This window comes from Nicotiana tabacum, chromosome 23, assembly GCF_000715075.1.
Source record: "Nicotiana tabacum cultivar K326 chromosome 23, ASM71507v2, whole genome shotgun sequence".
Lineage (NCBI taxonomy): Eukaryota > Viridiplantae > Streptophyta > Magnoliopsida > Solanales > Solanaceae > Nicotiana > Nicotiana tabacum.
In genome coordinates this window covers 6640543-6660580 of record NC_134102.1, presented here as the reverse complement: position 1 = coordinate 6660580, position 20038 = coordinate 6640543, and the positions used below count along the sequence as shown (strand labels likewise).

Genomic DNA, 20038 nt, shown 5'->3' with positions numbered 1-20038 from the left:
TGTCATGTACGATTCTACTAAAACAAGATTAAACATGATCCTTTTAATTAGCAATATAACATTGCGATTTAACTTGTAATCAACTCAGTCGTGTTGCATTTAGTTAGTACAAAGAACAGAAATATTGGGGTCATTTCCTAAACAAATTTATTATTATATATGTGGTGGTTCTAACATTGTATTTTGAAATATAATCGTTTTTTATATGCAAAAATAATAGCAAAAGTGTCTATAATGTTTATTATCTATCTAATTATTTTAGGGCTATGCCCAAATATTAGGCGTTATAGATGATTTATTCTTAAATTTTACTGTTACATTGGATAAAGTTCAGTGGTCATGAATGACATTAAACTAACAAACTTAGCAAAAATAATAAAGCAAGAAAAACATTATCTACATGTTAGTGCGACATTTCTTTTGCATTTCCCTTACAAACTCAAATTCAGACATTTTGAGATTAGAAAATCTAATATTTTGCCAATAGAACTATTATGGAAGGTTAAGCTATTATTTCCTGTAGAAAAATCGATGACATATAGGTATACAAATATATTGTACGTATCTCCATAAGTTTAAAAGCCTCAATTTGAGAGGCACATTTTTATTATTATTAAAAGGTTAATAAACTTATCGCATAGCTCACATCAATCCTTTTTTTTTTTTTTTTTTTGCTTTCCTTTTATTTTCCATTTCTTTAAAAATTGATGAACTTGGTCCTCCAACGAATATAAGGATGAGACTGAAGTAGAATTTTCCAAACCTCACATGAATATGGGATGCTTTATGCATCGGGGTACCCTTTAGACTAAAGCAGAACCGTTAATTTTTGTGGTAAATATATTTGATAATTGAATTAACCTTAAGCTTATTGAAAAAGAAACCCTTAAGCTTTACGTCTTTACTATTTAAGACAAGAAAATTGAATATTTGATAAATAAATGTGTTTGTGTTATAAAATAAAGACAGTAAAGTAAAGACATGTATAGAGAGAAACTGATATATTATTCAAACTTCAAACTTATGTACATAATGAACTGAATTCTCCTCTATTTATAGAAGAAAAGAAGTTGATATGTAAGCTGCTACTGCAAGCTGTTTGTAAGCTGCTGTGTAAGCTGCTACTCTAAGCTGCTGTGCCAGATATAGATAATCTTCTACCATGGGTAATATTTATCCATAACGGAGTACCGAAAGGATAAGCTTCTTCGGGAGGCTTATTTTCAATGGAGTACTAAATAGATAAATATATTTACGGCGAAGTCTCATATGGATAAGCTTCTTCAGGAAGCTTATTTACAACGGAGTACTAAATGAATATCCATAATATAATATATTTATAACACTCTCCCTTGGATATTCATTAAAAGATAATGTGCCTCATTAAAACCTTACTAGGAAAAAACCCCGTGGGAAAAATCTTAGTGAAGGAAAAAGAGTACACATATTTAGTAATACGCATTGCTAGCTGCCTCATTAAAAACCTTATAAGGAAAACCCTGTGGGAAAAAATCTTAGTAAGGAAAAAAGAGTACATCGCGTATTTTACTCCCCCTGATGAAAATCTTGTTTCAAATATTTAAGTCTCCGTATTCCAATCTTGTATACCATCTTCTCAAAAGTTGAAGTTGGTAAAGATTTAGTGAATAAATCTGCCGGATTGTCACTTGAACGAATTTGTTGCAAATCAATGTCACTATTTTTCTGAAGATCGTGTGTGTAGAATAATTTTGGTGAAATGTATTTCGTTCTATCTCTTTTTATAAATCCTCCCTTCAATTGGGCTATGCATGAAGCATTGTCTTCGTATAAAATTGTGGGTCTTTTCTCACATTCCAAATCATATTTTTCTCGAATAAAATGAATTATTGATCTCAACCATACGCATTCCCTACTTGCTTCATGAATAGCTATTATTTCAACAATAATAGCATGATTTGAAGAAGTAGCAATAATAGATTGCTTTGTGGAGCGCCATGATATGATTGTACCTCCACATGTAAAAACATACCCGGTTTGAGATCTAGCTTTATGGGGATCAGATAAATAACCTGCATCTGCATAACCAACAAGATTTGCACTATCTTTGTTAGCATAAAACAAACCCATATCAAGAGTTCCCTTTAAATATCGCAATATATGTTTAATTCCGTTCCAATGTCTCCGTGTAGGAGAAGAACTATATCTTGCTAGTAAATTAACAGAAAATGCTATGTCAGGCCTTGTAGCATTAGCAAGATACATTAGTATACCAATTGCACTGAGATAGGGTACTTCGGGACCAAGGAGTTCCTCATCCTCTTCTGGAGGTCGGAACAAATCTTTATTCACTTCAAGTGATCGAACAACCATTGGTGTACTCAATGGGTACGCTTTGTCCATGTAAAAGCGTTTTAAGACCCTTTCTGTATAGGCAGATTGATGGATAAAGATCTCGTCTGCTAAATGTTCAATTTGCAGACCAAGACAAAGTTGTCTTTCCAAGATCTTTCATCTCAAATTCTTTCTTAAGATATTCAATTGCCTTTTGGAGCTCTTCTGAAATTCCAACAAGATTTATGTCATCAACATAAACAGCAAGTATAACAAATTCTGAAGCCATTTTCTTTATAAAAAATACATGGACAAATAACATCATTTATTTAACCGTCTTTCAGCAAATATTCACTGAGGCGATTATACCACATGCGCCCAGATTGCTTTAAACCGTACAAAGATCTTTGTAATCTGATTGAGTACATTTCTTGAGATTTTGAATATACTTCAGGCATTTTAAATCCTTCAGGGATTTTCATGTAAATTTCATTATCAAGTGACCCGTATAGATAAGCTGTAACCACATCCATTAAATGTATTTCAGGCCTTTCACGTAAGGCTAAACTGATGAGATATCGAAATGTTATGGCATCCATAACTGGTGAATATGTTTCTTCATAATCGACTCCAGGTCGTTGTGAGAATCCTTGTGCAACAAGGCAAAGATAGTCATTTATTTTTCGCATAAAAATCCATTTATGACCAACTGGCTTTATACCGGCAGGTGTTTGGACTACTGGTCCAAAGACTTCTCTTTTAGCAAGTGACTTTAATTCCGATTGAATTGACTCTTGCCATTTTGGCCAATCAGATCTTTGTCGACATTCTTCGACAGATCGGGGTTCAAGGTTCTCACTATCTTGCATAATGTTAAGTGCAACATTATATGCAAAGATATTATCCATCACTATTTCAGATCGATTTAAATTAATCCCATCACCAGTAGAACTTATTAAAAGTTCCTCACTCACTTGAGTCTCGGGTTCATTGATTTCTTCAGGAATCTCAAAACTAATTAGATCTTGGGTCTCTTCAGGAGATCCCTTCATAATATCATTTTGATCATTTGTCGATTTTCTTTTTCTAGGATTTCGATCCTTAGAACCCAAAGGTCTACCACGCTTCAGGCGTGCTTTAGGTTCACTAACTCTCATGCTAGTAGCTGGTCCTGCTGGGACATCAATTCGGATAGGCACATTCTCTGCAAGGATATGCGACTTAGTTATCCTTTTCAAATCAGTAAATGCGTCTGGCATTTGATTTGCTATATTCTGTAAATGGATTATTTTCTGGACCTCCTGATTACATATGGGGGTACGTGGATCAAAGTGAGATAATGATGAAACTTTCCACATAATTTCTCTTTTGATTTCCTTTTTCTCTCACCCTAATTGTGAAAAATTTATTTCATCAAATCGACAATCTGCAAATCGAGCAGTAAATAAATCTCCTGTCAATGGTTCAAGATAGCGAATAATAGAGGGTGATTCAAATCCAATATATATTCCTAACCTTCTTTGGGGGACCATCTTACTGCGTTGTGGTGGTGCTACTGGTACATATACAGCACATCCAAAAATTCGTAAATGGATAATATTTGGTTCATGACCAAAAACTAATTATGAAGGAGAATATTTATTATAATGTGTTGGTCTGAGACGGATAAGTGATACTGCGTGCAAGATAGCATGACCCCAAACAGTAGTGGGCAATTTTATTTTCATAAGTAGTGGCCTTGCTATCAATTGCAGCCGTTTAATAAATGACTTTGCAAGGCCATTTTGAGTATGAATATAAGCTACAGGATGTTCAATTTTTATTCCAACTGATAGACAATAATTATCAAAAGCTTGAGATGAGAATTCTCAAGTATTATCAAGGCGAATAGCCTTTATAGGATAATATGAGAATTGTGCCCTTAATCGAATTATTTGGGCTAATAACTTTGGAAACGCCAGGTTGCGAGATGATAGTAGGCACACATGAGACCATCTTGAAGATGCGTCTATTAGGACCATAAAATATCTAAACAGCCCACTTGGTGGGTGAATAGGTCCACATATATCCCCATGTATACGTTCTAAAAAAGCAGGGGACTCAATGCCAACCTTCATTGGTGATGGTCTAGTGATCATTTTTCCTTGATAACAAGCATCACAAGAAAATTCATCATTTGTAAGAATCTTCAAGTTCTTTAATGAATGCCCACTCGAATTTTCAGTAATTCGTCTCATCATTATTGATCCAGGATGGCCCAAACGGCCATGCCAAAGCACAAAAGTATTTGAATCAGTAAACTTCTGATTTACGATAGAGTGTGCTTCAACTGTACTAATCTTTGAATAGTATAAGCCAGAAGATAAAGTTGGTAACTTTTCTACAATGCATTTTTGGCTAGAAATATTCTTTGTAATACAAAGATATTCCACGTTCATTTCATCTAATGTCTCAACATGATACCCATTTCGGCGAATATCTATTAAACTCAATAAGTTTTTCGGGACTTTGAGGAGAACAATGCATTGTCGATAATAAGTTTTGTTCTCTTAGACAGAAATACAGTAGCTCTTCCGGAGCCTTCAATCAAACTTATATTACCAGAAATTGTTGAAACATTTACTTTTTCCTTATGCAAATAAGAAAAGTATTTCTGATCTTTGAATATGGCATGAGTTGTTCCACTATCAATTATACAAATATCTTCATGATTGGTCTTTGATCCAAACATAATTTGAGGATTATCCATATTCTTCAAAATGACATAAACAAAATAAATATGATAGTAAACATCATTTTCAAAGCATAACTTTTATTTATGTAAAACAATTACATAACCATACTATCAACTGCAAACAACAAAAATTAAAATATTTATATTTCTACAGATTCACTACCGATCACATGACTTGTTTCTCCTTTTGGGAGTGCAAAGTAATCAGCTACATCCAAATGCATGAAGTCTAAATTATCTTCAGAAATAAAATTTGCTTCAGCATTTTTCTCTGTCTTCTTCAGGGAGGCTTGATACAGCTCAACCAGGTGCTTTGGCGTACGATATGTACGTGACCGGTGCCCTTTTCCTCCACATCTATAGCATGTATTTTTTGGCTTTGCTCCTTGCTCCGCTTCATGCTTTTGTTCCTTCCTTTTCTACTGCTGGTGGTGAGGAGGGTTCTTTGGTGCATTATTATTACCACGATTAGAGTTTCCTCCCCGATCACGACTGGGGCCACGTCCTCTTCCACGCTTAGCTTGGTGGAAGTTCGTCTCATTCACTTCAGGGAATGGACAAGAACCAGTAGGTCGGCTTTCATGATTTTTCATTAATAGCCCATTATGTTGCTCGGCTACAAGAAGATGTGAGATAAGTTCAGAATACTTTTTGAATCTCATCTCTCGATATTGCTGCTGCAGGAGCATATTCGAGGCATGAAAAATGGTGAAAGTTTTCTCCAACATATCATGATCAGTAATATTATCACCACATAGTTTCAATTGGAAAATAATTCTGAACATAGCATAATTATACTCACTGATAGATTTAAAATCTTGTAGCCTTAGATGAGTCCAATCATAACATGCCTGTGGAAGAACGACCATCTTCAGGTGGTCATATCTGTCTTTCAAATTATCCCACAATATGACTAAATCTTTAACAGTAAGATATTCCATTTCCAGGCCCTCATCAAGGCGATGGCATAAGAATATCATTGTTTTAGCACGGTCTTGGTTTGATGCCTGATTTTTGTTCTTGATGGTGTCTGCCAGACCCATCGCATCAAGATGAATTTCGGCATCAAGCACCCAAGACATGTAACTTTTGCCCGATATATCCAGGGTTACAAATTCAAGTTTAGAAAGATTTGACATTATTTAGAAAAAGAAAGTTCGTACCTCTGATACTTTCAAAGTATTTGCTCGAGATGGCAGAGTCTCGTGCTGATAACGTGTTATAAAATAAAGACAGTAAAGTAAAGACAAGTATAGAGAGAAACTGATATATTATTCAAACTTCAAACTTATGTACATAATGAACTGAATTCTCCTCTATTTCTAGAAGAAAGGAAGTTGTTGTGTAAGCTGCTACTGCAAGCTGCTGTGTAAACTGCTTGTAAGCTGCTGTGTAAGCTGCTTGTAAGCTGCTACTCTAAGTTGTTGTGCCAGATATAGATAATTTTCTACCATGGGTAATATTTATCCATAACGGAGTACCGAAAGGATAAGCTTCTTCAGGAGACTTATTTCCAATGAAGTACTAAATAGATAAACATATTTACGACGGAGTCTCATATGGATAAATTTCTTCAGGAAACTTATTTACAACGGAGTACTAAATGAACATTCATAATATAATATATTTATAACAGTTTCGGAATAATTATCAAAGCATTTTTAAATTTTGTTAAAGATAACGCCTCTAGATTATTGAGGATGTTATTATTATTATAATAATGAAAGATATTCCTAAACATAAAGATATTACTAGGCTTAACACGTCATTGTTTCCTCCACGTGTCATGGGTCTCAGCCCCCCATTGGTTTGACCAGATTTGTCATGAAACTTCAAAAAGAATCTTTCCGGTGTCATTCCATTACGTAAAACGTGTAAAAAGCACATCTTAAAGTTATAAATAATCCTCTATAAAGAGTGACATCACTTGCTATTACAAATTAAGATGACCTGATAATATAATATTTTAATATGAATGAATTAAAATTAACTCTTTATTTATTAAGTACAAGAGTTGTGGTATTACGAGAAAAATGGCAAAAAATGGTGACTACTGCTTATAATTTTTACGGAAAAGGGCCAAATATACCAGTGAACTATGCGAATTAGAATAAATATGCCCCTCATTATTAGTTTGGCCCAGATATGTCCAAACCGTTCAATACTTGTGCATCCATGCCCTTAGTTAGACGGAACCCAATATTTTCTCTCTTTTAAATAACTAATACCCGAACCCGACCTAAATCTAATGACCCGACCCACCCCTATTTCTAAAAGACCCCACATGTTAATCCCCCGTATCGGTATCTAGCCCTTCCTTTACCCATTCTCTCTTCCTTCTGTCCTTTCTTTCTAAAAATTTGGCCTTTCTTATTTCTGTCTCTCATATGGTAAGGATGTTTTAGACTGTTACCGTTATGGATGTTATTTACACACTTAAGAGGCAGTGCAGGACTCTCTATGGATTTGGTGGTTAGGTTGTTTAGTTTGTGATTTTAGGGTGTTCGTTTCTCAGCACTACTATGGGTGTTGTTACTGCTATGGGTGTTGGTTTCTCAACAGCGTTGTGTTGAACTTTCTGGTGTTGGTTTCTAGAATCTGTTGTGTTGAACTTTCTGGCTCGCTGTTATTTCTTCTTTTAGACCCATTCTTCTTCAAATACTATGTCAGCACTTCTGTTAGACCTATTTATTAAATGCCTTTAACTGTAGCCTCGCAAACATTGTTACTGACAGTGAATCTGCTATGTCTCGCAAACATTGTTGCTGTGATCACATTTGCAAACATTCTGCAAATACTATGAGCTTGCCATTTCCGCCAACTGTATTAACTCCCTTCTCTCAACTCTCTAATCCCCAAGAAACAAAAGAAAAACAAACAAAAATAAGAATTGATTCAACCACATATGTACAGAGATGAAAAGTAAATTTTGGCATTTAATTAGAATTGGTATTTAACTAGATACAGATACGGGGGATTAACATGTGGGGTCTTTTAGAAATAGGGGTGGGTCGGGTCATTAGATTTAGGTCGAGTTTGGGTATTAGTTATTTAAAAAGAGAAAATATTGGGTTCCGTCTAACTAAGGGCATGAATGAACAAGTATTGTACGGTTTGGACATATCTGGGCCAAACTAATAACGACAAACATATTTGTCCTAATTCGCATAGTTCACTGGCATATTTGGCCTTTTTTTGTAATTTTTATAGTTAATTATTTATCCGTAAAGCTATACAGTTGAATTTGTTACGTGGTTTATAAACAAGCAAACTGATGATTTGATCCAAAAATGACAAATAAACAAGATTAAAAATAAGACTTAGCGGTTAAAATCGAAGAAAATGACAAGCTTGGCTCCGAGAGAAATACCCCCGAGGACAGAAATAAGAACAATGTAAGAGAAAAAGTAAAGTTATCTGATTAAGCTTGAGAATGAAATATAACATAAGTTTTTTCAAGAATTTCGTGTCTTACAATTACTGTTCAGCCTACTATTTATAGTTATACCTAGGGAAACAAGATCCTAGGATCAAGCCTCTCTTAAATGACAATAAAGGGCTCATTGATGAATATGTAATGACATGTCATAAATAAAAATATTATCTGCAACGGCTGCTCATTTAATGTCAGGGAATATTCTTCAATGAATGTTATCCGATGGTAAATATTCGATCTGCTCACGTTGATCATGCTCCCTTCGGTGTCTATCCGATGTCAACTGCAATTGTTGTTCCCAGTACGGATTGTTACTTGATTTTACTTTCTACATGTCTTCGGTTCTACGTGTCACGCTACTATTCGATCATTTAATACATAAACCAAGTGGCCTATTGTGACCACTTGACAATTTAGGACAAAATTAGTTAGGTTAGATAATAATTAATTTTTTTAATTTAAATTTTAAAAAAATAAATTATGCATTATGTGTTGTTAATAATTAGTTACTCTCTTTGAGTTAATAAATTTGGAGTTTTAAAATTATTCTAAAATAAAAAAAATAATAATAATAAGAAAAAAAATGTCAATTCGAATTGGGGAGCGGTTTCTTCCTAATGGGGTAGTCTATATATATAAAGTTCTACAAATATTTTTTGATATTGAAAATAATTTGATTTTGAATTTAAAGATAAAAATACTATTTCAAATTTATAGATAGAAATATTTGAGTTGAGATAAAATAAAAGTTCATTTGCTTATGGCAAATAATGCAAAATTACTTATATGTTTATATTTTAACAAAAATTCAAAATTATAATTTAAATATGATAGTATTTCGATTATATATAAAATTCAAAATGAAAAAACTAATTATAATATTACATTAGAAAAGTTTTACAAAGATGCATGAAAATAGAGATAATATTAGGATATTTTAACTTTGAATTAAATTATAAAAATAAAATAAATTAAATAACTAATACCCAAATATATTATTGATAAATTTAAAAAATTGAAGCATTGTGAACAATAAAATAAAATTTAGCTCCAACAAAGTTGGAGCTTTAAATAGTTTGAAAATAAAAAAACAAAAATAAAAAACTAAAAAAATGGCAATTCTAATTGAGAAGTAGTTTCTTTCAAAAAACAAATTAACATTGCATATTTAAAGTTTCATACTTAATAAAATCTTACTACAATTTTAAGTTAGAAACAATTATAATTTTTATTAGTTTTGAATGAAAGGTAAAAATTTTGAATCTGTGTGTTAAGATTAGACTAGCTTTCAACTCTATTCAAATTAAAGTTTGGATGTTTATCACTTTTTTTATTTTCATTTATTTTTCTCTTATTTTATGTGTGTTGAAAATAATAATAATAATAATAATAATAATAATAATAATAATAATAATAATAATAATAATAATAATAATAATAATAATACTAATAATTTTTGAATTTGATCTAAAATTTATCCCACTGCATATCGTGAAAATAATAAATTTTATATAAGTTTATTATTAAATTTAAAATTTTAAAAAATTTAAATTATACATTATGTGATATATATATATATATAGAGAGAGAGAGAGAGATTATTATTTATTTTGTAACCCTTTTTATTTTAAATTTGAAAGTTACCCACACATAACATAACTTCATATATTATATTAAAAAGGTGGTAATGAAGCATGAGATCAAGTCAAGTGTCATATAGAGAAAATGCTAATTCGCACTTTAAAGGTAAAATTTAACTATATTTTATGACAAAATTTAATCTCGATCTATATTATAGATTTGTATAGATAATTTTGAATGCTAAATAATTAAAATCAGAAATACCACAATCTTTAATATTCTCATTATATTATATAATTTCAAGATTGTTTATATATTTGAATTGATATAAAAAATATTAGTCTCGCATGTCATTATCGATTCACACAAAATAATATATAATTATAAAATAATTACAAATATCATAGTAAAAAAATATAAAAATTAAAACTTTATATATAAAATAAAATAAAAGAAAATTTTAATTTCTTATTCCATATAATGTAGAAAAAAATATTAAAGATATTGATACATTTTACACAAAATAATAAAATAATATCTTTTTTAATGTAGTAAAAAATCAAAATTAGTATTAACTATGAAATTATTTCAGGCATAAATTATGGTTAAAATACTAATTTAAGGAATAAAAGAAAGTAAGTAAATGAAAATAAATATATTTTTGATAAATTTAGACAATTGAAGAATTAAAAATGATTGAAAGTGAAGCCAAGTGGTAGTCAAGCTTTATATGAATATATTATATTAAAAGGATAGTAGGGAAGCTTGATATGAAGCCAAATGGCGTATTGAGAAAAAGTAAAAAATAAATATAGAATGAAGAGACTTATTTAAATTTGAGATGAGAAAGTGATTTTTCAATTATGAAGAAAAAATACAATAGATAATATCACGTACAAAATTAAATAATATTGAACAATGAAAGAATTTGAAGTAACGAATAAATAAACTTACTCATAAGAAAAATAAATTTTTTTATTATAAAATTATAGAGATAAAACTTATTTGAATTTGAGATGAGAAAGTAACTTTTAAAGTATAATGAAAAAATTCATACAAATAACAAAATATAACTAAAACTATAATAGATAAAGTTAAAAATAAAAAAGATATAGAAAAATGAATAAATTTCAAGTAATGGAGTAATAAATTAATAATCAACTTTGTTAGAAGTAGAAAATCTATATTATTTATGCGATATTAAAGGATGTAATAAGTAAGGACATTAAATCGAAAGACAAACTAATAAAAATTTCATATGATAGTGCAATCATACCGAGCAACAAATAAATCAATAACTATAATCTAGGAACAAAAGAAGAAAAAGTAGAATAAAATATAAAATGATAATATGTATTATAACTTCAAATTATAAGGTATTTTTGAGTATTAACAAATAAAACGTTATAATAAATAAATAAAATATTAATAAATACAATAGATTATGTAATAAAGAAAAACGAAGAATTTAAAAGTTATTGGACTGTTTTAATTTTATCCAATTTAATTATTGGTCATATTTTATTGGGTAAGGAAAAAAAATTAAAATTTAATTCAAGTAATATGGTATAATATGGTGAAACAAATTAGATAACGGAAAAAAGTGAGTAATAAAAAAATCAAAGCCACCCTCCGCATATTTTCGTCCTTTCTTCTTCCACTGTCTTCTTATAAATCCGCCATTTTCATCACTTCTTCAAGCTCTCCCTCAAATTCCGCCATGAAAATTTCTTAAGAAAAACCCATCATAAAAAAGCACCCTTTTCACCGAATCTTAAAAAGTTAGCCACGCACATTTGAAACTCCTTTATTTTTTTCTTGTGAATTTTCCAGATATGGTTCTCCTGGAAAATTCTCATTCTCATGTTTCTTCTACTACCCAAACACGGCCTAATTATTACTATACTCCGCCACCATCCTCTACTAAAGCCCACCGTTCACTTGGCCGGTCAATGCGCACTATCCGGTCCACTCTCTACCAAGCCGAAAATAATTCCGGTCCGGTTTACGAGAACCTCACCGATTCCATTGTCGATTTTCGGCTCAGCGAGCTCGCAAAAAAACCGCCGCCGCCGGTTCATAAATGTGATGTGGATTTTCTGGAACTTTCTAGATCTTTCAGTGATTTCTCGGCGTGTAGCAGTGATATTTCCGGCGAGTTGGAACGTCTGGCGAAGGTTCCAATTTCGGATCCGAATTGGAGCTCCGAACCAGAACCTTGTGTGGGATTTCTAGAGAGAGATTCGTTTTCAACGGAGATAATAGAGAGTATTGAACCGGAAGATCTTCTACCGACGGTGAAACTCTGCGTCGACAGTTTAAAGTCACCGTCGGCGGCCGTGAAGAGATCGGCGGCGGCGAAATTGAGGCTCTTAGCAAAGAACCGAGCTGAAAATCGCGCATTAATTGGCGAGTCCGGCGCGGTTCCGGCATTGTTGCCGCTCCTCCGGTGCTCCGATCCGTGGACTCAGGAACACGCTGTAACGGCGCTCCTCAATCTCTCGCTTCACGAGCCGAACAAAATCCTAATTACAAATTCTGGAGCTATAAAATCCCTCATTTACGTTTTAAAAACGGGGACGGAAACGTCGAAGCAAAATGCAGCTTGTGCGCTGTTAAGTTTAGCTTTGATCGATGAGAATAAGCTCTCAATCGGTGCTTGTGGTGCTATTGCGCCATTAGTGGCACTGTTAATTAGCGGAACAAATCGGGGTAAAAAGGATGCATTAACGACATTGTATAAGTTGTGTACTGTGAGGTTGAATAAAGAGCGGGCCGTGAATGCGGGTGCTGTGAAGCCGTTAGTGGGGTTAGTGTGTGAGGAGGGTGGAGGGTTAGCTGAGAAGGCTATGGTGGTGTTGAGTAGCTTAGCGGGGATTGAGACGGGGAGCGAAGAGATTGTTGAGGAAGGTGGGATTGGTGCACTGGTGGAAGTGATTGAAGATGGAAGTAATAAAGGGAAGGAATTTGCAGTGGTGACACTTTTGCAGCTGTGTGTTGACAGTGTGTGGAATAGAGGGATTCTTGTTAGGGAAGGAGGGATTCCTCCTCTTGTTGCCTTGTCGCAGAACGGAACTGCTAAAGCTAAGCATAAGGTTAGTTTCCTACTGTTTGATGCAATTAAAAGGAAGTTTTGATCACAATTAGTTGTGCTTATTGTTTGCTTGCCATAAAGATTGAATCTTGATCAATACTTGTGCTTATTGTTTGCCATTAAGTTTGTACTTTTATCAATTACACTTGTTTTATTGTTTATTCTAAAGAGGAAATCTTGATCAATTGCTTGTGCTTATTGTTTACCGTAAAGAGGAAGTCTTGTTAATTTGCTTTTGCTTGTGCTTGTTGTTTACCATAAAGATTGAATTTTTATTGTTTGCTTGTCTCATTGTTTACCATAAAGATAGAATTTTTGTAGATTGCTTGTGTTAGTTGTTTATCATAAAGTGAGAAACTTATTGATGGTCTGTCATAAAATAGCCATTGATCATTTCAAATTATAGATAACTATTATTTGGATTTACTTGTTAGACATGAATGGAGACTAATGGATTTAAAGGAATAATATAGCAGATTGATTGATTCGGATGTATATTTTATTTAATTAATGCTACCAGCTTATTGATTTAACTAGATACCAAAATATTTGGGTCGAACTTCAAATTAAGTTTTCAACATTCATAGTGCAATATATCAAGATTTTGACTTCTTCTAACCATGGTCATGTCATATGGGGTGTTCCCATTTTTTGGATGTAAATCTGGAAGATGAACATGAAAACATGAAAAAAAACGAAAAAGGAAATCTGGAAATGGAGCTTTATAGTTGCCATGTGTGATGTGCCTTTATGAGAAATGCATTTACTTGTATTTGATACTGTCATATTTGAAAATTGGTGCTAGCAATAATATATAGATCGAAAGTGGTTTGCAGTTTTGCTTTCCGCGATTGTGATGCATAATGTGTGTATTCATTTTTGGTCCATGAAATGGAAGCTGTTTTCAGACAGTTGCCATTGTTATGGAAAACTCAATCTTAATGGGGCTTGGTTGTTTTTGGCAGGCAGAAACGTTACTCGGATACTTGAGGGAACCAAGACAAGAAGTTTCTACTTCAACTCCTTAGAAAGGTTGGCATCGTCTGTTTATAGGAAGTGGTACGAAGAAGTTTGTACAGAGTGGTTACAAATTTAGGAGTTCACGACATATGTCGGGTAATCTAAAAAATAAATATGAAGCTAGCTTAAGGAAGCTGACTTATTTAGGTGAATTCTTTACTAGGTATTACAGAGGAGCTGGGCAGGGATTGTGGGAAGGTTCTCATGTTTCTCTTGAATTATTATCTGTTGTATGTTTTTGGGAGAGAACGTTTTTTTGCCTAGTTGTTTGGTAAGAATTTGATAATCATCCCTTAGTTTTGTTTAGGAATTCAGCCGAGGGTCTATCCGAAACAGTCTCTCTGTCTTTTCAGGATAGGGGTAAGGCTGTGTACATCTTACCCTCCCCAGACCCACTCGTGGGAATTCACTGGGTTTGTTGTTCCAAATTCTTCTGAAATGTTTACTAATCTTCTGATTCTTAGTGTGTAAAAAAGCAACTATTCAGTATGCTTGAGTTTCTTTTTTCTTGAACAAGAATATACGGTAGTGTATGCTGTAACATATATGGCCAGTAATGAGATAATTTCTTGATTTTATGACTGAATTTTGTCAAACTTTAATGCTTGCTCCAAGGCTGGGTTGTTAATTTTTACAGCTATTAAATTTGTGTCTACATCTATACAACTAGAGAGCATCAGATGTCTGTCTTTTCCACTTGGTGTGAATACAAGGTGCAGCAACCCCATCTCTTCTTATTAACATCATTTGTAGCATTTTATTCTTAATATGCATTTATTCCTACATAGAAGGGGAGCCTTGGTAAAGTTGTTGTCATGTGACAAGGAGGTCACGAGTTCGAGTTGTGAAAATAACCTCTTGCAGAAATGCAGGATAATGCTGCGTACTATAGACCCTTGTGGTCCGGCCCTTTCTTGGACGCCATGCTCTTTTTTATATATTGCCTATATAGCTTCTCATGTTTGTCTATATTCAATTACATTTCGACTTTTTAGCTGGCAGAGTTGCTTAAGATTTAGTCAATTGAGATGTGTTTAAATGAGTTGGTTAGCCAACAATGTGGTCCTCCAAATTTTGATCCCTCTTATACATTTGTAAGATAATCCAACACTTAATCCAAACTCTATTTGGGATCCCATTATTAAATTCAGGTGACAGTGAAGTAGTTTCTCTTAATGTACACATGGGACCCTGTGGAATAATAGTCACAACTCTCAAAATGTGGCATGATATGTTTGATAAAGTTGTGAGCCATTAATCATATATTGTGACAGTTGATATTTAATTGTTCTCCACTTTCATATTGTACCAAATGAGCACTGCATTGCTCAAAGGGGATTAATGGTAGGGTCCTTTGAATTATTACTCTTTGGTTGTAAAGGGTAGAGGAACTGCTGTGGCTTGGTCCTACCAGGACCGATTTTGTAACCAATGGCGTATGCAAAATTGTGTAAACAGTATGGGCTCATTTTTCTTTTTCTTTTGGGGCATTTGTGTTTATATACAATTTTCGGGTCACAATTGAAGTTATACTCACTTTGCACAAGTCTAGACACATTAGGATCACCTTCAGACTTATCGGGTCTGAAGTTGAAAAATAAGTAGCCTGAAGTGCAATGCAGTGAAGGCCAAATAGGTCTAAACTCTTAAGTACAACAAATATTTTCGTGAACTTAAGGCTAAATAGGTCTGAAGTGAAAAAATTGTACTTCAAATGCACTTAAGGCCAAGTAGGTCTAAAGTGCAATCAATATTTTCATGCACAGGTCAAATAGGTCTGAAGTGTAAATTGCCCGAAAGAGAAACTTGTTCTTCGAATTTCAACAATTCAATAAATGATTAACACCTAGATCTACTCCAAATGAGTTCAAATTTCTAATATAACTTTCAAATGTCATCAAGAACAAACCCCCATCATCAATTTGTCAAAACAACAATAAATCTAACAAACTCATGTTGCAACTAATAATAATAAGAAGAAACCCTAAGTAATAGTAAAAATTTAAGCGTTACAACAGGTCACTACTGTAAAACACCATAAATCACCTTAAAGCATGCTCACAAATACTATATAAATTCATCGTCACCTTTATTTTCACAACGGAGGAGGAGGGAGGTGTACTTTGGGTACTAGTTAAAAAAAATTTAAAAAGTGGATACAAGTTAAATAGGAGTGACCAAATAGGACGTCCCCTGAAATTTTACTTTTCTTTTTATCTAATGTGGCTGCACCCGATTCAATTGGAAAAAATTCAAAAATAGTCAGATTTACAAGTGGTAATTGAAAAATAGCCACATTTCAAAAGTAATTAAAATTTAGCCACTTTTCATGTAAAGATAAATCTGAAAAAAATACTGTTCAAAACCCGAAAAATATTCCAGCATAATATACTGGAGTTCCAGTATAATATACCAATCCAACATAATATGCTGGAAGTTCATACACGGGTACTCCAATCTCCAGTATATTATTCTGGACCGGTCTGTGTTGCATCAAAATAGTGACTATTTTTCAATGACTTTGCAAACGTTAATTATTTTTCAATTACCAATCCGAAAACTGGCTAACCCGTGCTATTTTTATTATTCAATCTGGGGATAAGTTCACAAATGACATTTAAAGAAGTTGATCTTGAACTTTTGACCTTTAGGGCATGCAGAACTTTTAAGTTTAAAAAGTTTTACTTCATGGGATTTTTTTTTTTAACTTTTAACGTTGAAAGTTTGCCTATTAGTACTACTCTATCCTATTGGCTATTGGGCACTTGCCATTTTTTTAACCAACACAAGTATCCACCAAGACTTGTGCAACTAAGGCTGAGATTTGGATATGAGACCTCCTTGTTCTCCTCTCATCTCATTGATACTAGGGGTGCATATAAATGGTGCAGGCTTATTGTCACAAGTTGGTTTTTCTGTTAGTTTGGGTATGGAACAGTAGTTTTAGTATTTTTTATATTATTTTCAAATGGTGACTGGCATACTGTATGCATACATATTTTTATTAGCAATATATATTTTACAAGGTTTCTTCGCCACTGCTTGTAATACATTCAAGCAGAGACGAACCTAAGATTTGAGCATCACGAGGTCACCACTTCAAAAAATTATGAATTGCAGGAGCTCGGATTCAAACCTGGGTCATCAAGAGAGTGAAGGTACTTTAAGCACTTCTACAAACTAGCTCCTCTATCCAGATTTTGTGATTTTAGGGGGGCCACATAAAATCTCTCTCTCTCTCTCACTATATATATATATATATATATATATATATATATATATATATATATATATATATATATATATATATATAGTATTTTTTTGTTTACGTATTGAAAAAAAGTGGCCAAAACCACTGTTTGGTTTTTGAAAAATTCATTTTCAAAAAATATTCAAAAACTTTCAAAATTTCATGGACAAACACATCTCAAAAAATAAAATAGAAAAAAGGAAATTTTTTTATGGACAAACGGATATTTAATCTAAATTATTCTCTTTGATTCGTGAATAACTATATAAAAATAGATTCATAATTGCAAATAGTAAAAGAATATGCATCCAAAAGGTTTTAATTGGGACAGATTTGATTAAACACAAATATCCATAAACGCCAAGATTTTGCCTTAGCTTCTTCTTTCTATAAATAAACACATAGACAGCACCAACTGTTAGAGGTGGACGCATTTATTATCAATTTATCATGTTGTTGGCAAAAGATTTGTATATTTTGGAATGATAGAAAATACTATATGCAATTTTTATATTACGGGATCACTCCTTCAACCGACTAATTTGAGATCGAACTGTAGTATTAGTTGTAATAAATCATTGGTTATCAAAAAAAAAAAAAAAACGATAAGTCATGATAAATAATTAACTATGCATTTTGAAACAAATTCCACTAATATTAGAAATTTAATCTCTTATGAGATACCAAATACATGAAATATTCTATTTGCAAGACAGTGAGAATAAAGTAGTCCCTCCGATTACTTTTAGTTGTCAATTATTCTAAAAATAAATTTTTATTTTTACTTGTCACTTTTTTCATACCAAGAGAAAAATAATTTATTTTTTCTATTGTGCCCTTAACATTAATTACTCATTCCAAATCATTTTTCAAATCATGTAAGACTATACACCAATTAATATGAGTATCATGGTAAATTATATACTTTATTTATTATTTTTTAAGGGATATACAAAATTAATAATGGACAAGCAAAAGTGAACGGAGAGAAATTACTTCTTTAATATCTAAATCCTGGTCTGATTAATATTTTGATATGTTGAAACTGGAAACATGTCCATTTTTAAAGTCCAAAAATCCTTGATTCTTTCATTTAGGACAGGAAACTTTAACTTAGATTCTTTACTGAAGTTCTAAGTTTCTGTTGCTTTTCTCATTTTCCAGGAATTTAAAAGCTATCATTTGCTTTTGGGAGGACTTAATAAGAATTTGAGAAAGTAACTTAGAGTCCGTTTGGACATAAGAATTTTATCATTTTTTTTTGAAAAATTTTCACTTTTTTCTGAAATCAGTATTTGCCCATAAAATTTGTAATTTTCACTTGAAGTTTGATTTTTATTTTGAAAATTTGAAAAACTCCAAAAAGCTATTTTTCAAAATTTTCACTCATAAAACTTCAAAAACAACACAAAATTATATTCATGTCCAAACACAACTCTAATTTTCAAATACCATTTTTACTTGAAATATTTTTTTCATTTTTTTTAGAATTTTATAATTCTTATGTCCAAACGCCCACTTAGTTGTGCATTATATGGAGAAGGGAATTTGCATGTCACGAAATCACGATCATAACTCATGGAACATATTATCAGGGCATTTGCACAAATGTCTTTTTCAGAGGCCATTATCTAAATTCTATCCCTTCTCAGCTCAGCGAGATATTTGACGGCAAAAAGAAAAAGAAATTTTAACCCATTTGACCGGCTGGCCGAAAATAATTACAACCGTTAGTCAAATACATAAAAAAAAAAAAAATAAGGCAAAGGGCCAAATATACTCTTTTACTTTCGAATATTGTCTACATTTAACCTCTGTTATACTATCCAGCTAAATTTACCCTGCCGTTATACTAACCGTTCAAATTTACCCCTACCATCAGTAAACTTTTAAAATTACCCCTCAATCCGTCAAGTGACCCAGAATCTCCCAAATCATTTTAATTAAGTCACTTATTCTTCTTCTTGATCAACTATTTTTAAAATTATTGGCATTTACCTACTTTCTTAAATGGAAAAAAAATAAGAGAAAGAAATATTAAAATAATACAACGGTCAGTAAACAAACTATAGTAAATTGAAGAATCTAAATTAGGTAGCTTGTCTAAATTTTAAAAGTATTTACCCCAACTTTAATGAATTTGTTGCATCAAACGTATGGAGACTTTGCGAGTATTAGTGATATAAATTGAAGTTCCTTGGAGACTTTACATTGTCGAATTCAACTTTGCTTTAATCAAATGCCTACGCATTATTGATATTTGGCTATAATTTCATATTTTTAGTGTATTACTTACCTTATATTTAAGTATTTTAGTGCTAAATTATACTATATTTATACTTAATTGAGTTTATTTTATGTGTAGGTACTTTAGAGATAAAAGCTGAAGCAAATATGCTAAACATTGAACTACTGAAGTCAAGAAGACAAATACATGTAAAGAAAAATAAAGGAAGAAGCAATTTATGAAGATGAACCTTCCAAATTATGAGAAAGCAATAAGATTATTACTAATGTAAGGATGAAAGATGACAAAGTAGCATGAAATGCTTGGAAAGAAAGATATAGGCAATTGGCACTATCAAGAATGAATATTGATTAAATCAAAGA

The 20038-nt window shown here is 32.2% G+C and overlaps 1 protein-coding gene across 1 annotated transcript; it reads left to right on the top strand.

The window, feature by feature from the left end:
• The first annotated feature begins 11675 nt into the window (after positions 1–11675).
• Positions 11676–14756, top strand: LOC107795669 (uncharacterized). The gene is made up of 2 exons (XM_016618342.2): positions 11676–13159; positions 14124–14756. Exons 1-2 carry the CDS (start codon positions 11900–11902, stop codon positions 14184–14186), a joined length of 1323 nt encoding a protein of 440 aa, XP_016473828.1. The 5' UTR covers positions 11676–11899; the 3' UTR covers positions 14187–14756.
• The last annotated feature ends 5282 nt before the right edge of the window (positions 14757–20038 follow it).

Excerpts from the sequence above, each read along its gene's own strand:
- LOC107795669 (XM_016618342.2), top strand. The coding sequence starts at position 11,900 with ATGGTTCTCCTGGAAAATTCTCATTCTCATGTTTCTTCTACTACCCAA. Across the intron at positions 13,160-14,123 it reads CTGCTAAAGCTAAGCATAAG|GCAGAAACGTTACTCGGATA; the intron begins GTTAGTTTCCTA and ends TGTTTTTGGCAG.